Source organism: Natator depressus, chromosome 3, assembly GCF_965152275.1.
Source record: "Natator depressus isolate rNatDep1 chromosome 3, rNatDep2.hap1, whole genome shotgun sequence".
Taxonomy (NCBI): domain Eukaryota; kingdom Metazoa; phylum Chordata; order Testudines; family Cheloniidae; genus Natator; species Natator depressus.
Genome location: NC_134236.1, coordinates 49299649 through 49321595, shown reverse-complemented (window position 1 = coordinate 49321595; position 21947 = coordinate 49299649). Strand labels below are relative to the sequence as shown.

Sequence of the window (21947 nt, the reverse complement as noted above, 5' to 3'; positions counted from 1 at the left end):
GTGACTATATATTTTGGTTTGATAGGACATCCTGATTTTTCATATGCTGTTCTGATGTCCAAGGAACTTCTTTCAGGACACCTGAAATGTCCTGTTTTTTTTTATTGTATCACTTTTTCATCATACCTACAAAATGTTTATTTAAGACTTATTGCTATGCCAAGGAGAATGTGCTTGCTGGGAACAAACAGTCTAGTGGAATGACTTTTGAGTTTGATGAACAGTGGCTGGGGTGAAGGGAAAAGTTGAATGAGTGTAGACTCCTATCAAACCTGTTCTTTTTCTCAAAGAAAATGTTAGACGCTTGGTCAGTGTTTCATGATAAACTCACTCAGAAAACCAAGGTACTGGAAAAAAATTCTCCATACTGAGAAATAAGCATATGTTGCTGTTGAGTCAGAAACTAGCAGTAGCAATACCAGACCAGCACACATTTATAGGTGTACATTTGTAGGACTGTTTTAATACCTAGACAAATCCTTTCCCCCAGTCATCCCAGTTTTATTTTGAAAATATGGTCACTTCAGTAATAGGACAGTTGTTCTGAAGAGTTTATACACTAATGAGATAAAATACATGCACTTGCTGAAGGACAGCTAATCAGAAGACATGCAAAGGGTGCCATGCCCCCACCTGTTCATCTCCATAGCTGAAAGGGTTGGACCCTCCTTACATGGGTGGTCTGCCTCCACTGTAGGGTTACCAGTGCAGGATGACTGCTATGTTTCACCCCAGGAGTGCCTACGTTTCAGTGACATGGGGGGAGGGAGCAACGTTTCTAATCTCTCAGGATGGAAGGAACTCTAAAAGGTATTATTATTATTATTTAGGGCCTTAAAGGTGGGGTTTTGAAGCAGAGAAAAACTGAAAAGTTTGTCAGGGCTCAGTCTGGGAAACAGAGAACCCCGTGGGATTAGCAGGAAGACAGTAACTCAGCGATGAGTTAGAGCTTTTTTTTCCAGAAAGCAGCTATAGTAATAATTAATATAATAAAATAATAATAAATATTCATAGCACCTATATTTCAAGTGCTGTACAAACAGTAACAAAAATACTATAATCCTTACAACACACTTGAGATTATAAATGAGAAATAAGGACTATGAGGCAGAGAAATTAAGAGTGAAATCAGGATGATAAAAAACGATGATCTAAAAAAATTTGACTTTTTTAAATATAAATTGGGGATTTTGTAATTTAAATTGGATTTTTAAAAATTTAAGTATTTAAAATTAAATGTGAAGTTGCAACCTATGTTAAGGTCTAAACTTTTAAAAATCTTTTAAAATAATTTACATTAATGTTGGGATTCCCTCCAAAACCTCTTTCCAGTTGGCTTCCCAAAAACTCCAGTTCAACTCCACGTTTCATCACACAGGTATTTTTATTTGGCATACAGCAAAGCTATGCTGTGTTGCTCAGACTCAAGTGTAGGAGGTGGATATAGGGCATACCACACATCTAAAGTTACACAGAAAATCTCTTCCTTTATATACATGTACACATCACATTGCATTTACTATACTGTGCATCACATTTTGGGATTGACTTGGTTACTTTGTAGAAACCAATCCCTGTACAGCATGCTCTTTCCATGCATTCATGCATGATCTGACCTCTACCTTATCTTACATTTAGGCTCGTTTATTAATACCAGGATGTTCCTGCTGATCTTAGCTAGCTATCCTGACTTCAGCATAATGATTGTTATGGCACCTTAACCTTCCCAATGATGCCCACTAAGAAGTGAAGCAAGATACTTATGTCAAGTCAGGCCTGCAATTAAATGCGAAAATAATATTGATCAGTACACGTTTGCTGTCAAGTTTTGAAGAAATACAACACACTGAACTGGTGGAAATCACTGGTTAAGAACCTGGAACCACAGGTTTTTGAAGTACTGAACCTGTTTTTGACAGTAAGTGTAGAGAAAATATTTTAAACATTTCAGTTTATTCATCTGGTTCAGTTCAATTACGTGTTCACTAAGAACGTAAGAATGGCCATACTAAGGTCAGGCCAATGGTCCATCTAGCCCAGTATCCTGTCTTCTGACAGTGGCTAGTGCCAGATGCTTCAGAGGGACTGAATAGAACAGGGCAGTTATTGAGGGATTGATCCATCCCCTGTCATCCAGTTCCAGCTTCTGGCAGTCAGAAGTTTAGGGATACCCAGAGCATACAGTTGCATCGCTGACCATCTTGGCTAGTAGCCATTGATGGACTTATCCCCTGTGAGCTTATCTAATTTTTTTAACCCAGTTATACTTTTAGCTCTGTAAGAATGTGTGGCCATCCCTTCCTGTCAGTCTTGGAGAGAGGCCACACCCCCTCGGGCTCGGGTCCCTACCAAGGCAAAGGTTATTGGGGCAATTAACAGTCTCTAAGACCCCGGGTGTCTAGCCAGGGTCAGGTGACAAGCAGTCCAGGGCCATGGTCTCAGGTGGGGCAGGGCAGAAAGTCTAATGAGCTCAGGCCGTCAGGCAGGGTGGGGCACCAAACAGTCAAGGGGCCTCAGGCCCTCAGGCAGAGCAGAGTACAAAACACACGTCCTGATGTTCTGGCTCTTGCGGACAGCAGACAAACACAGGCCTCTTGGCCTAGAGTGGGGAGGCTGCCACCCCAAGGGTGGGATTGGGAGCAGAGGAGTAGGGGAACCTGGGCCCAGCCCAGGGCCCTAACAGTGGCGTAGTGTTCAGCCACTGGATCAGTGGGGATTCAGCTGAAACATGCTGACCTGGATTCAGGCAACGACACAACCAGACGATAGTCTAGTGTTCCAGGGCTACTTCCTACATGCCCTTAAAGTGTATCTGTGGCTCGGGGTCGTCCGCAATCTCCCTGGGGTATACTGCAAATGGCAGTCCTAGCAGCTTCTTGGCGTCCCTGGCGGCAGACAGCTCTGGCAACTTCTCCAGGTCCTCGGCACTGTAGCAGTCTCTGTCTGGCTCGATACACAGCAGTGGACGAGAGGCATCCATCATCTCCCGCGGATCCAACCCAACTGAGCTTCAGGCCCCACCATTTATACTTCCTGTCCTTACCCCTCTGCTTCCAGAGGGGTGGAAAGGGGTTCCTCCCTGTCTCGGAGAGTGGCCATGCCCTCTCACTATAGGCCCTGAAAACATCCTCTGGCAACGATTTCCACAGGTTGACAGTGCATTGTGTGAAGAAGTACTTCCTTATGTTAGTTTTAGGGCTGTGAAATTATTAAAAAAATTAATTGCTATTAATCACGAGATGAAAAAAATAGTTGCAGTTAATTGCAGTTTTAATCGCACTGTTAAACAGTGCGATTAAGTGGATGTTTTCTACATTTTCAAATATACTGATTTCAGTTACAACACAGAATACAAAGTGTACAGTGCTTACTTTATATTACTATTTTTGATTACAAATATTTGCACTGTAAAAAAGATAAACAAAAGAAGTAGGATCCACTTTTCAATTCACCTCATATAAGTACTGTAGTGCAATCTCTTTATTGCGAAAATGTATAATTATTTTTTTACATAACGACACTCAAAAATAAAACAATGTAAAACTTTAGAACCTACAAGTCCACCCAGTCCTACTTCTTGTTCAGCCAATCGCTAAGACAAACAAGTTTGTTTACATTTACGGGTGATAATGCTGCCCACTTCTTATTTACAATGTCACCTGAAAGTGAGAACAGGCGTTCACATGGCACTGCTGTAGCCGGCGTTGCAAGGTATTTACGTGCCAAATATGCTAAATGTTCGTATGCCCCTTCATGCTTCGACCACCATTCCAGAGGACATGTTTCCATGCTGATGACAGGTTCTGCTCGATAACGATCCAAAGCAGTGCAGACTGATGCATGCTCATTTTCATCATCTGCCACCAATGGAAGGTTGATTTTCTTTTTTGGTGGTTCAGGTTCTGTAGTTTCCGCATTGGAGTGTTGCTCTTTTAAGACTTCTGACAGCATGTTCCAAACCTCATCCCTTTCAGATTTTGGAAGGCACTTCAGATGCTTAAACCTTGGGTCAAGTGCTGTAGCTATCTTTAGAAATCTCATATTGGTACCTTCTTTGTGTTTTATCAGATCTGCAGTGAAAGTGTTCTTAAATTGAATAACATATTCTGGGTCGTCATCTGAGACTTCCATAACACTAAATATATGGCAGAATGCGGGTAGAACCACAGAGCAGGAGACATACAATTCTCCCCCAAGGAGTTCAGTCACAAACCTGCAGGGCTCAAGTAGCGTTTCTAGCTTTTGCAGTTTTTCGAAATCCTTACTTGTTGGCACTGATAGTTTTTGCTTTTGAAGAGCTAATGTGGCTGTGATAGCAGCTTTATTGCAAAGCAGGTGCTGAACCATACCCAATGTGGAGTTCCATCTGGATGAAATATCTTGAACAAGAGGTTCTTGTTTCTGTCCCTTTGCAGCTTGTTGTATTCCTAGCTCTGTACTGTTAATTGGACTGTGTTTGAAATGGCCCACAAGTTTTCTACATTTTTCCAGTATGTTTTCAAAACCACCATCACTGAGCGCGACTGTAATGGATCGTTGCAGACTGTGAGCGATACATGTCATGTGTTCAAAAGGCAAACAATTGTCTGCTGCTATCATATTATGTGCACTGTCAGTACTAATTGTTGTTACTTTTTCCTGAATATTCCATTCTTTTGCAACATCCAAGAAACACTCTGCACATGATTCAGCATGTCTCTCTTCAGTATGCATTACTGTTAAAGCAAATGACTGCAGTGTCCATGAAGCATCAATCAGGTGTGCCGTGACTCCAAGATAGCTGTGATTGCTCAAGGATGTCCAGTGATCACCAGTCAAAGCAACAGCTAGTGCATTTTTCAAAAGCTCCAACTTGGTAGTTTTCTCGTTGTTATATAGATCATGTATTCGTGATGCAATGGTTCCTTCAGAGGGCAAGGTGTATAACTGATTGGAAGATGCAATTTGAATAACATCTCTTAGCCCTCTGTCATTTACAGTGTTGAGTGGTCTGCAGTCCATAGCTATCCACTTTGCAATAGCATTGGTTAAGGTGTTGTACTTTGTTTGGTCCATGGGCTTGTAGCGATCCTGAAACTCTGCAAGCGTACTCTGTTGTGGCTGGATGGATTCATTTGTTGTTGGTGGGTTATCTGTAGCACAAGAACTGGAGGCAAAAGCATGTTTAGCACGTAGGTGATACTGCAGACTTGAAGTACTTCGATGGTATTGGAACTCAGCCTTGCAATAGCTACAGATAACCGTTCTTTTATCCAGAGAACCATCCGAAAATTTTTTAAAAATAAACCTCCCATTCAAAAGACCTGATCTTTTGCTGCTTTGCTCCATTAACTTTTTCTGATATTTAATCACTCTGGAGCACAAGAACACAGTAGAACTGTGCCAATGTCTGGAATAATTCAATAAATTCTATATAATCAATATATATTTGTGTCTTTGCTGTTGATATTGAAAGATTTTACCTCAGGATTTTAGCATTCAGTAGGGGAGTGAATTGTGCAGGAGGCTTTTTTCCCCTGCTGCTGCTGGATTAGCCTTTTTTATTTATATATACTATTTTATATGTGTCTCCTTTACAGGAGTCTTGGCTCCTTGAAGGGGTAAGATTTTTATCTGAGAAAGTCAGTATTCTGGAGCTGGGAGAGGTGTGAGTTGTGCAGGAGAAGGGTGGATTCTTGATGCTGCTCCTGTTGGATTGGGTTTCTTCTGAGCTTGTCCGGCTCACCTCCTGTCCAAAGAGGAAGAGTTTCATCTTAGAAATCTGCATTCATTGTTCGGGGGGACAGGGAGGGTGGACTGGGGAGGAGGAGAAGAGGACAGCAAGTAATCACTTGTGCAGGAGGAGGAGGAGGGAGGTGTCCTGCTGCTGCTTCTGGAAGGGTGGTTTCTGGTACTGGGCTCATCAGGCTTCCCTGCTTTTAGAGAACTAGGTAGACTCCGTTCAGCTGAGTGAGCCCTTGTCTGCAAGGGAGGGTGGATTTTACTGCAGGGACTTGGCATGTGCCAGGGGAGGAGAGGCTGATGCAGGGAGGCTGAGCTCACCAGGCCCCTGTTCTCTATGTGGTACTCCTCACTTCCCCCTCTCAGGAGTCCTGAGCAGTCCCCTTCAGCAGCAGGGCCGGCCTTAGGGAAAATGGCACCCTGGGTGTACTTGTATTTTGGTGCCCCTGGCCGCCACGGGCATCACCCCATTACCCTGGCACCCATGGGCTCCCCATCCCTCCACTACCCCTGGTCCGCAGGGGTTCTCCAACCCCCCATTACCTGCAGGCCCTGCTGCCTCCCCCCAGTGCTTAATTTGTATTGAAAGAGGTGCCAGCGCTCAGTCCCGGTCCAAATTAAGCACTGGCTGGGCGGCAGGTGCTGGCTGGGCACCCAGCTCTGAAGACAATGCTGCTGCCAGCAGCAGCCCAGAAGTAAGGGTGGCATGGTATATGGTGTATTGCCACCATTACTTCTGCACTTCTGCTGTGGCTCATGGTGCCTGGCACTCAGCGTGCAGCTCAAGGTGGGCTCCATATTGTTACTCATGGCCATCTCGCAGCCCTGTGGTCACTCCTGCCTCACCGGGGGTGCCATTTCAAATTCTGGTTTGGCATGAGTGTGTGTGTGTGTGTGTGTTGGGGGAGGAGGGGAAAGTGTGTGTTAGGGGAGCCCTGTCTCTTTAAGCAGAGCACTCAGGAGCCTGAATGCTTTTTCAGCCAGCCGCAGCTGGTGTCAGCAGCACTCACTCCTGAGCCAGCAGCGGCAGCAGACAGACTCACCCTGTTCCCGGACCCCAGCTCAGCAGTAAATGGGGGGGGGGGGAAGATACCCTGACATCAGCCCCTTCCACCTCCTGCTCCCACTCTACGCAGCAGACAGGAGGCAGACTCTTGGTCTAGAGCAGCTTGGCCAGGGGCGGCTCCATGGGGGGCGGGGAGGAGGCAGAGCAGCAATGGAGCAGGGCGGTGGGAGAAGAGGCACCTCTGCCCCAGAGGAGAGGCAGCCGTGGCGCTCCCCGGGTGGTGGCCCCCCACACCCACACCTAAGCCCAGCCGTGTCCAGCAGGGAGGGGATGGTGCAGGTGGCGGGGGGCCGGTCTCCTCTCCCCCCCCGGAAGGCTTTTAACTGACTCTCCCAAATCACCCACAGACTAGAGGATCGGGTCATGATTGATAAGTGCAGCAGGAAGAGGGGGAGATGGCTGGAGACACAGAGGGATGGGGTCCGGTGGCAGTAGTTCTAAAGTGCCTTTTCCTTGCTTTGCGACCTTGTGTCTGCTGGCTATTGCCCTTACCCCTCCCATCATATCAACAGATCGTTGTAGGGGGAGGGAGCGCATCTGGTCTGCATATTATAGAGTCTCTTGTGTCCGGCTGCCTCCTGCTGGCTGCCACAACCAGTGCCTCCCTCCCCACTGGGCCGCCGCCAAGTCCCATCTCCAGAGGTGTGTCAGTAGCTCTTGTTAAAAAAAAAATGCGTTAATTTGTTTTGAGTTAATTTCATCCGTTAATTGACAGCCCTAGTTAGTTTTAAACCTGCTGCCTACTAATTTCATTGGGTGATCCCTGGTTCTCATGTTATGCAAAGGGGTGAATAACACTTCCTTCTTAACTTTTTCCACACCATTCGAAACTTTATAGATCTCTATCATAGTCCCCCTTAATTGTCTCTTTTCTGAGATGAACAGTCCCAGTCTTTTTAATCTCTCCTCACATGGAAGCTGTTCCACACCCCTAATCATTTTTGTTACCTTTCTCTGTACCTTTTCCAATTTTAATCTTTTTTTAGCTGGGACGACCAGACCTGAATGCAGTGTTAAAGGTGTGGGCATACCATGGATTTATATAGTGGCATTATGGTATTTTTTGGTCTTATTATCTCTCTCTCTTCTAATGGTTCCTAACATTCTGTTAGCTTTTTTGACTGCTGCTGCGCACTTAGCAGATGTTTTCAGAGAACTATCAACGATGACTCCAAGATTTCCTTCTTAAGTGGTAATAGCTAATTTAGACCCCATCATTTTGTAAGAAGATTTGGGATTATTTTTTCCAGTGTGCATTACTTTGCATTTATCAACATTAAATTTAATCTGCCATTTTCATAGAATCATAGAAATTTAGGACTGGAAGGGACCTCAAAAGGTCTTCCAGTATAGTCCCCTGCACTCAAGGCAGTACTAAGTATTCTAGACTATCCCTGACAGCAGTGGGGGATTATCACATGGGCCAATGGGGCCAGTGCCCAGGGTTCCCTGCCAATTTAGGGCACCCGGAAAAGTCTCCCCCTCCTGCAGCCCTGGAGTTGCAGTGGGGGCGCTGAGCTTCTTTAGTCTCGGGGCTGCAGCGATGGGGGCTGGAAAGGAGTGAGTGGGGGAAGGGGCGGAACGGAGTGGGGTCATGGCTGCGGGGGAAGGAGTAGAAGGGGCTGGGGCTGTAGGTGAAAGTGGGCGGAATAGGAGCAGGACCACAGACCCAAGGGGTGGGACGAGGCCACAGTTCTGGTGCCAAGGCCCCCACTTGCTCCGGATCAGGGCCCCAGGAGACCTTAATCCGTCTCTGCGTGACAGGTATTTGTATAACCTGCTCTTAAAAACCTCCAATGACGGAGATTCCACAACCTCCCTAAGCAATTTATTCCAGTGCTTAACCACCCTGACAGTTAGGAAGTTTTTCCTAATGTCCAGTCTAAACCTCCCGTGCCACAATTAAACCCCATTGCTTGTTGTCCTATCCTCAGAGGTTAATGCCAAAAAATTTTCTCCTTCCTCCTTCTAACAATCTTTTATGTACTTGAAAACTGTTACCATGTTCCCTTTGTCTTCTCTTCTGCAAACTAAACAAACTCAAGTTTTTTCAATCTTTCCTCATAGTCATGTTTTCTAGACCTTTAATAATTTTTTGTTGCTCTCCTCTGGACTTTCTCCAGTTTGTTCACATCTTTCCTGAAATGTGGCGCCCAGAACTGGACAAAATACTCCAGTTGAGCCCTTATCCGTGCAGACTAGAGCAGAAAAATTACTTCTTGTGTCTTGCTTACAACACTCCTGCTAATATATCCTAGAATGATATTTGTTGTTTTTGCAACAGTATTACATGCTGACTCATATTTAGCTTGTGATCTATTGTGACCCCCTGATCCCTTTCCACAGAACTCCTTCCTAAGCAGTCATTTCCCCTTTTGTGTGCAATTGATTGTTCCTTCCTAAGTAGAGTATTTTGCATTTGTCCATATTGAATTTCATCATATTTACTTAAGACCATTTCTCCAGTTTGTCCAGATCATTTTGAATTTTAATCCTATCCTCCAAAGCACTTGCAATCCCTCCCTGCTTGGTATTGTCTGCAAACTTTATAAGTGTGCTCTGTATGCCATTATCTAAATCATTGATGAAGATATTGAACAGAACTGGATTCAGGACCAATCCCTGCAGGACCCTACTTGATATGCCCTTCCAGCTTGACTGTGAACCACTGATAAGTACTTTCTGGGACCAGTTTTGTTGCCCGTTCACCCTATTTTGTGAGATCCCTTTGTAACTCTTCACGGGCAGTTTTGTAGTTAACTATCTTGAGTAATTTTTAGGGCTGTCAAACGATTAATCGCAGTTTTAATTGCGCTGTTAAACAATAATAGAATACCATTTATTTAAGTATTTTCGGATGTTTCCTACATTTTCAAATATATTGATTTCAGTTACAACACAGAATTCTAAGTGTACCATGCTGACTTCATATTATTTTTGAATTCAAATATTTGCACGTAAAAAAGGTAAAACAGTATGAAGTGAATTGAAAAACACAAGTACTATAGTCCAATCTCTTTATCATGATGTTCTGTCTCTTGCGGACAGCAGACAAACGTATGCCTCTTGGCCTAGAGTGGGGAGGCTGCCACCCCAGGGGTGGGATTGGCAGCAGAGGAATAGGTGAACCTGGGCCCACCCTACTACACCAGGACCCAGCACAAGGCCCTTACAGTGGCAGAGTGTTCTGCCACTGGGTCAGCGGGGATTTAGCCGAAACGTGCTGACCTGGATTCAGGCAATGACAACCAGACGATTGTCTACTGTCCCTGGGCTATTTTCTACATTCCCCTTAAAGTATACCTGTGGCTCAGGGTCATCCTCTGTCTTCAGTGTACAGTGCTCACTTTATATTATTATTTTTGATTACAAATAACTGTAAAAAAGATAAGCAAAAGAAATAGTATTTTTCAGTTCACCTCATACAAGTATTGTCGTGCAATCTCTTTATCGTGAAAGTGCAACTTACAAATGTAGAATTAATTTGTTTTACATAATAGTGCACTCAAAAATAAAACAATGTAAAACTTTAGAGTCCACAAGCCCACTCAGTCCTACTTCATGTTCAGCCAATCGTTAAGACAAACAAGTTTGTTTACATTTACAGGAGTTAATGCTGCCTGTTTATTTACAATGTCACCTGAAAGTGAGAATAGGCGTTCACATGGCATTGCTGTAGCCGGCATTGCAAGGTATTTATGTATGCCCCTTCATGCTTCGACCACCATTCCAGAGGACATGCTTCCATGCTGATGATGGATTATGCTCGATAATGATCCAAAGCAGTGTGGACTGATGCGTGTTCATTTTCATCATCTCAGTCAGATATCAGCAACAGAAGGTTAATTTTCTTTTTTAGTGGTTCAGGTTCTATAGTTTCTGAATTGGAGTGTTGCTCTTTTAAGACTTCTGACAGCATATTTCACACCTCATCCCTTTCAGATTTTGGAAGGCACTAGAGATGCTTAAACCTTGGGTCGAGTGCTGTAGCTATCTTTAGTCATCCCATATTGGTACCTTCTTTGTGTTTTGTCAGATCTTTAATGAAAGTGTTCTGAAATCAAACGACATATGCTGGGTTGTCATCTGAGACTCCCGTAACACAAAATATATGGCAGAATGCAGGTAAAACCACGGAGCAGGAAACATACAGTTCTTCCCCAAGTTCAGTCACAAATTTTATTAACGCATTGTTTTTCTGATGAGCATCGTCAGGATGGAAGCATGTCCTCTGGAATGATGGTTGAAGCATTAAGGGGCATATGAATGTTTAGTATATCCGGCACTGAGTGGACCTGTAGGCTCTAAAGTTTTACATTGTTTTGTTTTTGAGTGCAGTTATGTAACAACAATAAAATCTAAATTTGTAAGTTGCACTTTCACAATAAAAAGATTGCATTACAGCACTTGTATGAGGTGAATTGAAAAATACTATTTCTTTTGTTTATCATTTTTACAGTGCAAATAGTTGTAACAAAATAATAATATAAAGTGAGCACTGTACACTTTGTATTGTGTGTTGTAATTTAAATGAATATATTTGAACACATAAAAACATCCAAAATATTTAAATAAATGGCATTCTGTTATTGTTTAACAGTGTGATTAAAACTGTGATTAATTTTTAAATCAGGTTAATTTGTTTTGAGTTAATTGCTTGAATTAACTGAAATTAATTTACAGCACTAGTAATTTTGTACTATCTGCACCCCTTTTCCAGATCATTTATGAATATGCTGAACAGTACTGACCCCAATACAGATCCTTGGGGGACCCCACTATTTACCTCTCACCATTATGGAAATTAGCCATTTATTCCTACCCTTTGTTTCCTATCTTTTAACCAGTTACTGATCCATGAGAGGACCTTCCCTCTTATCCCATGACTTGTTACTTTGCTTAAGAGCCTTTCGTGTGGGACCTTGTCAGAGACTTTCTGAAAGTCCAGGTACACTATATCAACTGGATGACCCTTGTCCACATGCTTGTTAGCCCCTTGATGAACTGTAATAGATTGTATCAGAGGGGTAGCCGTGTTAGTCTGGATCTGTAAAAGCGGCAAAGAGTCCTGTGGTGCCACAGGAACCTTTGCTGCTTGTAATAGATCGGTGAGGCATGATTTTCCTTTACAAAAGCCATATTGACTCTTCATCAACATATCATGTTAATCTATGTGTCTGATAATTCTGTTCTTTACTGTAATTTCAACCAATTTGCTTGGTACTGAAATTAGGTTTACCAGCCTGTAATTGGCAGGATTGCATCTGGAGCCTTTACAAAAAAAAATTGTGTTATAATAGCTATCCTCCAGTCCTCTGATTTATGCAGTAGTAGTTCACAGTTAGAGATTCTGCAATTTCATATTTGAGTTCCTTCAGAACTCGTGGGTGAATATCATTTGGTCCTGGTGACATATTACTGCTTAATTTATCAATTTGTTCCAAAACTTCCTCTACTGGCACTTCAGTCTGGGACAGTTCCTCAGATTTGTCACCTAAAAAGAATGGTTCAGGTGTGGGAATCTCCCTCACATCCTCTGCAGTGAAGACTGATGTTAAAAATTAATTTACTTTCTCTGCAATGGCCTTATCTTCCTTGAATGTTCCTTGAGGGTGCAGTGTGGGTCCACTGATTGTTTGGGAGGCTTCCTGCTTCTGGCATATTTTAAATAAACTGTTGTTGTTAGTTTTTGTTGTCTTTTGCTAATAGCTTTTCAAATACTTTTTTTGGCCTGGATAATTATGCTTTTACACTTGACTTGCCAGAATTTATGCTCCTTTCTATTGTCCTCGGTATGATTTGACTTCCAATTTTTAAAGGATGCCTTTTTGCCTTCTCACTGCCTCTTTTACTCTTTTATTTAGCTATGGTGGCATTTAAAAAAATCTTCTTACTGTTTTTTTTAATCTGAGGTATAAATTTAGTTTGTGCCTCTATTATGGTATTTTCAAATAGTTTGCAGGCATTTCACTCTTGTACTGTTCCTTTTAATTTCTGTTTAACTAGCTTCCCCATTTTTGTGTAGTTCCCCTTTCATAGTTAAGAAACCAATTGGAAGTTGAGAAAGCGGGAAAGCTTGTTTTCCTCTTCCAATCTGTGAGAGGATGAGATATACTAGTTCTAAAATCTTGAAGCACATGGTGACCAGAAACAATCTTTTCAATTCACTAATTACAGATAATATTTCCTTTGGTTAATAACTCAGGTTTAAACGCAAATCATATTCTGAGAAAAAAAGTTTATATATTCAGCACATTTAGGATAGTTTATTTAATTTAAAAATTAAAGTGCACAAAAACAGCAATTTAAACTGAATTTGAATTTCTAGCCAAATAAAACTTGACAAAAATTACAGATAATAATTGTCATCTGGGACACAAAAAATTAATCATTTACCATTTTGTAACATCATCAAAATGTAAAAATTAAGCATCTGAATAAATGCTGATGAAGTGAGCTGTAGCTCAAATAAATTTGTTAGTCTCTAAGGTGCCACAAGTACTCCTTTTCTTTTTGCGAATACAGACTAACACAGCTGCTACTCTTGAAACCTTAAATACATGTTTATCCTCCTGGTTATCAAAGAGAAGTACCAAATTTAGTGTAAATGTTATATTTAGTTGCAAATCGACATGTTTTAGTGGTTAGCAACCAATGAGAATCAACCTTTCATTTGCAATATAACTAAAAAGTACAAATGTACAATATGATTAAAATCAAAGATCAAAATCAAGATTTCCTGCTTTTCGATTTAATTAATTATTAAAATAGGTGATTTAAGTCTATCCACCCTGGAGTCAATCCTCTCCCCTTCTCCACAGCTGTGTGAGGAAGCTGAAACCGCTGCAGAAACTGGTGAAGGCCCAATGTGTGTAGGGGGAATGGGATATATGGACCCCATGCATGATGGACGTGGCTAGTTGGAAACCATGGAGCTGAGGCCCTTGAGGACTTCTTTTCTTGTTAGTTTCAGAAAAGTCTTTGAAGCTAAGGTCAGGCCAGGAGAAACTGAACTCATGTCGACACAAAATTATCTATTAAACCTCTTGTCTGCCAGGAATTGACTAAACCTCCTTACCCCTGCAAGGGGTGCACATAAACGGTAGGGGTAGGGCACCCGTACCTCTACTCTGTGTCCTTTTGGGAAGAATTCCATTTTCCATCAGTACTACAGGATTTCCCCTGCACCAACACCAGTTAGACAGAGAATCATAGCTCTGATTAGATCTTTGAAGCTTTCTGACTCCCAGCACTGTTCAATCTCCTACACCATCATGTTTTGGTGAACAATGCAAGAATTTAGTGAGAGAACTGTTCAAAATTATTGTTTTGAATTCAGTATTTTTTCTGTAAGTTAACAGATGGACCTGTACAATGATAGAAAAGGAAACTAGAGTACACTTGAATATGATCACCCACTAATGTTTGTTCACCCTTTATTTAGAGGATTATTTAACTGTGTAGGATTGCAATTTAGGCTGCAACATAAAATTTTCATTGCATTATTCAATCATTTATGATTCTGGGTTGTGCAGTTTTGATTTTTAAAAGATACCTAAAATGCCAATCTAATAATAATATATCTCGTCAACCAATGCATGATTACAGTGAAAACCATCGAAAAACATTTCAGAACGTGAAAGAAAAATTATCACCAATAATAATTGAGCCGCAATAAATTATGTTCTAATTCAATAGGGGCACATCTCAAGCCCTTCTAGAGGAGGCAGGCGTCCAAAAAACCCCAAGTTGAAAATATTAGCAGGCATTTATATCGTCACAGTTTCCTGATCCAAAAAACAGTGGAGTCTAGAAGGGCTGAAAATGGACTCTACAAAATAAAGAATACTAATATATAACAAATCGGACTGAGAATAACATGCCACGAAAAATTATTGCCACTAAAATCATACCCTGGGTTGGAGCCAGATTACACAGCGCAAGGACTATTGTAAATCTCCATCTTGAATCAGCAAGCATAGCCATTGTTTTCCAACCAGGTGCACTGGCAAAGCCCCAAACATCCTCAAGTAGGAAATGCAGAGAAACAAATAGGAAGGCACACGATCCCGCATCAGCTCCCCAGCACTTGTGTGCGAGGGTCGATCCTGAAGATTTGTTTACCAAATCACCAAGTGTAGACTAAACTGCCACCATTTAAGCATCTCATTTTCCCACTTCCTCTAACAGGGTAGGGAATCCAGAAATGGCACCGCCGGTTCATGTCCCTGCACTGCATCATTTTTATTCCCGGCAGTGATCCGGTTCTGCGTAGCTGCTGTCTGCTCTGTTTATTAGGAAAGATAAACAGGCATAAAGGATATAAACGGAGATCAAACGTTTGTTTACTGAAGCTGTCTCAGCGAAGAGCTGCTGAAAACCGCCATTTGTGCACCCAATGATTGGAGACGAGGCCGTTCGGAGAAACACACATCCTCTCTCCTTCCCTCCTAATCAATGCATTTTCTCTGGGAATTGGCTACTCTGATTAGAAAACTAGGGCTAGAAAAGGGAGTCCCGGAAGATCGCGGGTACAGGAGACTTACCAGGGTGTGGTTTCGGAAACCTACTTGCAGTAACAAAGGCTCAGCATCCTGCGTTTGTTGGTGGGGGTTTTTTTTAGACAGAGTTACATTAATGATTTAACCAGCAGCCTGGTGATGGTAAATCTTTTCCTTGGCCTGGCGGGGGAGCCAAATGCTATCAGTTTGTCACCGGGAAGCTTTTTGTTGCTGCTGGGTTTATTGTTGGGCAAGTCCGAGATCATTTGTGAGCTGGTTGCCTGACCGCAGGCCACACTTCTTCCGCATAAACTCTCCTAAATGCAGTGTCCCTAAATCAGGATATTTTGGGAGTACCATCTGTGGAGTTACACACACATACCCATATAAATATACAACGATGGTGAGCGACCTATTTTGTTCAGTGTTTTTATTTCTCTGTGGGGTGTTTGTAAAACACTCCAGGCGGACTGGGCTGGCTGTATGGCGACCACACTATATGTTGTATATCCATGCAGTCTCTGTGTATCTCTCTTTCTGTAGAGCTCCGGAAACGCCTCCTACCGATGCTCCATGTCTTCCTCTGCGGATTTCTCCGATGAAGATGATTTCAGCCAGAAATCTGGCTCCGTGTCTCCGGCACCAGGGGACACGCTGCCCTGGAACCTGCCGAAACATGAGAGATCCAAGCGGAAAATTCAAGGCGGCTCCGTGCTGGACCCAGCCGAGAGAGCAGTGCTTAGGATAGCCGGTAAGACCAGGCTCTAGGCAGCCAGTGAGACCCACCAACCCGCATGTGCCCACACCATGGGCTTGCATGAAAGAGATCATGGCAATTATTTATGCCGAGGGGGTTGTTCATTGGCATTGTGCATATAGCCTTTAAAAATCCTGCAGGGCCGTGGAGAAGTGACTGAGCTATTTGGCCATGTTTTCCGGTTGGGTGAATTAATGCTTGTGGGAAAGGGAAAAAAAAGGATGAAAAATGTGCAGGTGCTCCCATTAAACTTTCATGTGAAAACGCATTAGCAGTGAGCGGCTCATTCGCAATAACTCTGATTTCACATTGTGTCTACATCTTGATCGGTGTACACACACGCACACTTAATTGTCTTTTGTATCTTAATGGCAGAGAGGCCACATTAAATCAGTGGAGAGGCTCGGATCATCCAGCTGGGCTCTAAATATGCTTTTAGGCGGTGTATGTGGTAACAGTGTCTGTGTAGAACAGCTCTTTGTCCATGTAGGCACACTGGGGGCCGTGCCGCTTAGGAGCCCCTCGATTGAATAATGTAGGAAAGGCACTAATGTGTTCTGATATGTAGATGGTCACTTACAGTGGCAACGAATGGCATTGAAACAGGGCAGATGCCTTGGTCTCCCCAGCTGAAAATTGACAACACCGTGTAAATTAATTCTGGGGAAAGGCAGTGGCCATCTGTGTTATCCACAGAGGTTGGTTTTTTTGTCTCTCATCCCTTCCCTCTTCGGGGTTTATTTCAAAGATGTTTTCACCTAATGGGGCGATTGTGAGGATGCAGGGTCTCGGACCCTGTGTGTGGATGGTTGGTATAGCAGCCAAAGGTCTTTCCTCCCCATCCCGCTGAGTAATCGCTGCTCTTAGCCGGTGTAGTGTGAAAAACTGCTCTGTCTTCATTTGCACCGGCACAGTGCAGAGCCACGGTTTCTCCAGACCTTGTGTCTGGCGGAGAGGTCTCGTAGGATCCCTGCTGCTGGTACCCGGAGATGGGAGGGGCAGGCAGCAGGGAGCTGGGAATCGGGCAGACAGACAGACATCCGCGTGGGTCTATAGGAGTTCTCGGAAATTCAACCGACTACGCCCTACCACGCGGCTGTCCCCCCCCCCCCCCCCCCCGGCCATGGGGGCAGAGCACCCAGGGGCTTGCGCTCGGCCTGGGTGAGGGAGGCAGCAGGGGGTAGGGCCGGACTACGGGCTCTGAGTTGATGGCGAGGCGGGGCTGGTTTGGGCACCACGCAGCTGCCCAGCCCGGCTGTACATTTCTGCGAGGCGGGGGGGAAGGGGGCGGTCTGGGTCCTGCGCCGCTCACTAGGGACCGGGAAAGCCGCGTGCGTCTCGGGGGTGTTGCACGGCGGGGTCAGGGAGCCCGGGATGCGGCGCGGCACAGAGGTCCCCGTGAGGCTTTGCAATGCGCAGGGCAGAAGGGCCCAGCCCGCGCGGACAGGCGCGAGGATCCGGGGCTTGGGGGGAGAGGCCGGCCGGAGGCGCAGGCGCAGTTGGCGCTCCCTGACACGGCGGCGCGTGTGAGCGGCGGGGACACCTGCTGCAGCAGCCGCGAGCCCCCGGCCCCGCAGTCCCCCGGGCAGTAGGGGCGGGAGGGGGAAATGGGCGCTGCTGCTGAGCATCCCTAACACGGGGGGTCCCGGCCCGCGGGATTCCCCCCCACCCCCCGGCGCTGCGGCGGGGGAGGCATCGCGGGCTGTGCCAGCCTCTCTAGTCCTGCGCAGCCCACGGTGTTCAAAATAGAAACCCCCCCCCGCGTGGCACGTCTCGGGGGACAAAGGGGCGGGCGGAGGTGGCAGCTTGCTGCTGTCCTCAGGCTGTCCGGGCTGGGGCGGAGGGGGAAAGCGGCTTCCCGGGGGTTGTATGGAAACCGAGACTCGGGAAAGGTCCTGGCCCGAGAAGGGTGCGCGGAGGGAGGGACCCCGGGCAGCTGGCGGGTTCTTAGCGGCACCCTAATGAGCTTTGGAGAGAAAAGCCGGGCCAGGGCCGCCGAGCCACGCACAACACGACAGCTAAACCAGAGCCAGACAGGGAGCCAGACGCCCGGGGAGGGGAGGGCACACGGAGCAATCTCCGGGAAGGGCTCCTGCTGCAGCTCTTATTCCGGCAAAACCCTCAGTGCACTTGCACAAACGGGGCCAGCAGCAGAATCGGGCCCTGCGTGATCACCCAGGAGCGATTTAACTGTCAAGAAGGGTAGAAGTGTCTTCATGAAGAAGGATCCGGAGGTCACCTCCATGGCCGGGCTGTGGCGCCCATGGTGTCCTGGAGCTGCTGCAGCCCTGGCTGCCTTCCTGCTCTCAGGCCGTTAGCCGAGCGCAGGGATTTGCTGCTAATGAAATCCGAGAGGAAGCCCTTGCTATTGGAGCCACACACATGCTCACACACCGCTCGGGAGGGGGCATGGGCGTTTCCTCGGCCAGCTTGCACAGCACCCCTCCTTCCTCCCCCTAGCCTTTTTTTTTGCAGTTCCCAAGGCTTCGTGCTGTCTGCAGCCTTGGAGTGAACTGGTCAGTGTTACCCTCTAGCCATGGCTGGTTACCTCTCCCCTGGTGCTTACCACTATACCGAAGAACAGGAGTACCTACAGGCTTACGAAGATGTCCTGGAGAGATACAAAGGTACAGTAGATTAGCGCTGCAGCATGGGCCATGGGTTTATTGGGTATATGCTAATAGTGTAGGGCTTACTTTAAATAGCACTGGTGGTTGCAAGTAAACAAGGGTCAGAATCAGATCCTCTGGATATCTGCTATTCCAGTCCCCTACCAACAAGAGTTTGAAGTCGAAGGTACTGAAACGTCCTTAGACAAGATCCGTTGCCTCCTGGAGCGGGCCATTTCTTATGGAGCAGTCTGTTGATTTCTTTCACTAAAGCTCTTAAGTGACACTGTCCTTTTCTTTCTGAGTGTGAGGATACCACTGACATTTCAATGAGATTATTCTAAGACTACTGACTGATGCTTGTCTGGGGTGAGAACTAGTAAATAAAACTGTATCCTATGGTCCTAATAAATCCAGTAAAACGCACCACACCGTTTTTTGAAAGATCCTTTTGTGCTTAAAGCTCTAATATATGTTGTTGTTTTCTATAATTATGTAAGAACGACTGCTTCGTGCAACATTATGAAGCTTTTTCATTTAGTATAGGAAGAAAGATCTTTCTAATGTACATACGATATAGACAATTCATTTTATTCTATTAGAAATGTTGCTTGTATTATTTTCTTATCCTTGATGGTATGGAAGAGGTACATAGGACACAATTCATTATTTTATATTTTAGTGCATTGTTAATATTAAACCTTAATTAAGATCAGATCTTAAACATTGCTTTGATCTAGTTTTTAACAAGAGATGGAATTAAACATACTGAATCTTCATCCTGAAAATAGTCCCTGTGTGTACATTGCAACATATTTGGTATTTGCTGTTTGGAATGCTTTTGCAATACCTCGGGCCCTGATGGGCTAGGTGGTTTCAGTTTTATATCAGAAAGTCTTGACTTTGTGATTTTAAGATACCCAACAATAAATTTCCAAAAAGTTGTAAGGGTGTTAGCTACTGAATTCCCACTTAGTTTAATGGGAGTGGCATAGTTAAAGCAGTTTTATTTGAAGATGTGTTAATTTTATTCTATCCTGATTGTTAATGGTAAAATTAAAAACAAAAATTAATTATCTTCAAATGAGATTTATTAGGTCTGAGAGTGCCTGATTCAGTTGTAGATCGTGTATCATTAACACTATTGACAAATGACTCCTTTGTGTCTATTGTGTCAATGTATCTAGGGAGCATGTATGCTATTTCTGTAATAAAATTCATTAGAACATTTTAAAGGAGAAATAATTATTATGTTTATTAGATCCTTTAAAAAAGGAAATGCTTGTTCCACTCTATTTTTTCATCATCAAAAGTGATTTATACACATTTCTGACTAATTTTTTTCCAAATGTTGATTTTTAAAGCAAGCAGGCTGTGTTCAGATTATCAGATCAAAAGTGTTGAAAACCCTCAAGTGTATTTATTTTTTGCTGCTGTGATTTAAAATTTAGCTGAACAGATTTAAATTAATTTTAAAAAACAACAACAACAACAGCAAAAAAAACCCACCAAATTTGCTCCCAGAGACAGATCTGTAGGTTTCAGTCTAGTTTATATAGTCACTTGATAAAACCAGGACAATTCATAATGGATATATTATTTTAGGGCTTGATCCTACCGACCTAAGTCCCCTGATTTCAATGGTAGTTTTGCCTGACAAAGGGCTACAAGGTTGGGCTACCTATTTATTTTTTTAGTGTATTCTGTAATTGTTGAAGTTTGCTACCTTATCTGTGGGGAGGGGGATTGGACACATTCATATTGTATTTTAAAATATGGAAAACTCCTTAAAATGTTTTAGTAAGCATCCAGTTTCTTTTGCTTTCATTTTTTGGTGGTGTACTTAGCTCATCAGTATACTGTACTTGGCAGCTTGTTACATTCAATCACTAGGAAAAACGGTAAAGATTTTAGCTTGTTTTAATGATGAAACATTGAAAAACTGGAAAATACATTATTTTCCAATGTGTTTTCAAGCCGGTTATGATTTCCCATCTGAGTCTCAGTAGTATGACTTCACTACAGTGATTGTTATCCTGATGACTTGCTATGGGAGCTGATCTAATCAGAAAAGAATGGCTGCAATATATGCTTTAAACAGGGAGTGCCATTTCACAAAACTTTGAAAGAAACTGCATTTGTAGGTTTTTTTAAAAAAACCTAACAGAGAAGGTAATAACTTCCGTTTTTGCTTTTTCAAGGTGAAGAGTCTTAATCACTTTAATTCAAACATTTTTTTTTTGCTTACAGAATATGCTTGTGTTCATTTGCGACGTTATCAGGGTGCCAAATTATCTATGCCCCAGCTGTTGAATACTGTAACTAGTAGAGTCAGCTGTAGAAAATTCATTGCCTCTCTTGGAAGGCATGGAATCATATGATGCCGTATCATTAAGAAATTCTGGCTATTTGATTTAGAAAAAAGAGGAATCGAAAAATAAGTCCTGTTAAAGTGTAACTGCAAAGTTTTGATCTTCACCTTTTTATATAGCCAGGATAGACCACAGTTCTGGAAGACCTTACATAAACAAGAACTTGATTGCTTTAACAGTTGAAACCAAGGTATCTTGTGTGCCTTGCAAATGCTGCTGTTGACCATGTCTTTAGCTGCGACAGTAAATAATTGGGCAACTGTTCACTAAATCCGAGGTAGCACAGAAGAGCTGTTTGCTGTGGGAGAAAAGGGTGTTGTGTCCTGATTCTTGGTCAGTTCAGTCTCTGAGTAGTCAGTTGTCTCTGACCATCCTTTTTTCCCCATTGATCCTTTTAAAGCTGACTCACAGCAGAATTTCTAAAGCCTTCTGATGAAAAGTAAAAAATCACCTTACCTTAGCTGATACAGAAATCATATTGAATAAAGCCACTTATTCACGGGAAACATTGCTTCTTTGTTCGTAGTTCCTCTAGAAATGGTCAAAGGCAATGCCTTTGTTGTGATGGTGGATATAAAATATCCAGTACATTTTATATGGAAACATACAACATATTTGTCTTGTTTGTGATTTAGCATGGAAGATTCAAAATGATACAGTATACGTACTGATTAGCATAATTACTAATAGCTATGGGCTTTGTCCTTCAATCCAGCACTGACGTTAGTGGGTGTTCCGTGTGCAGAGAAGTTGCAAAAGTGGTCTGTTTTTACCCTTTAAATTACCTTATCAACATGTCTGAAAATGAAGACTGATCAAATTAATCATCTAGTACATCAGTCCTAACCATATATAGTTAATTTGCCATGGTGGTGATTAACCTGTTTTTCCATTATCATTTTGTTTTTAATGAGAATCATT

The 21947-nt window shown here is 43.5% G+C and overlaps 3 protein-coding genes across 17 annotated transcripts in view; 1 reads left to right on the top strand and 2 right to left on the bottom strand.

Moving 5' to 3' along the window:
- Positions 1-15565, bottom strand: part of BEND6 (BEN domain containing 6) — a 113298-nt gene extending 97733 nt beyond the window's left edge. The window contains exon 1 of the mRNA XM_074947879.1: positions 15334-15565. The gene's annotated coding sequence lies outside the window, so the exon portion shown is untranslated. The remainder of the gene's footprint in view (positions 1-15333) is intronic.
- DST (dystonin) overlaps positions 1-21947 on the top strand; it is a 460168-nt gene that overhangs the window by 55581 nt on the left and 382640 nt on the right. For 9 of the 15 annotated variants that reach the window (XM_074947869.1, XM_074947855.1, XM_074947860.1 and 6 more), the window contains exon 4: positions 15832-16039. In XM_074947869.1, coding sequence (XP_074803970.1) covers positions 15832-16039 — 208 coding nt within the window. Of the gene's footprint in view, positions 1-15469; positions 15692-15831; positions 16040-18483; positions 18673-21947 lie in introns of those variants that run through there. The other 6 variants (XM_074947866.1, XM_074947864.1, XM_074947861.1 and 3 more) reach the window with 5 other exon arrangements.
- On the bottom strand, positions 1318-15233 carry LOC141984660 (E3 SUMO-protein ligase ZBED1-like). Its single transcript, XM_074947875.1, has 2 exons — positions 14701-15233; positions 1318-5728 (listed from the first exon to the last, which is right to left on the bottom strand). Exon 2 carries the CDS (start codon positions 5326-5328, stop codon positions 3571-3573), a length of 1758 nt encoding a protein of 585 aa, XP_074803976.1. The 5' UTR covers positions 5329-5728; positions 14701-15233; the 3' UTR covers positions 1318-3570.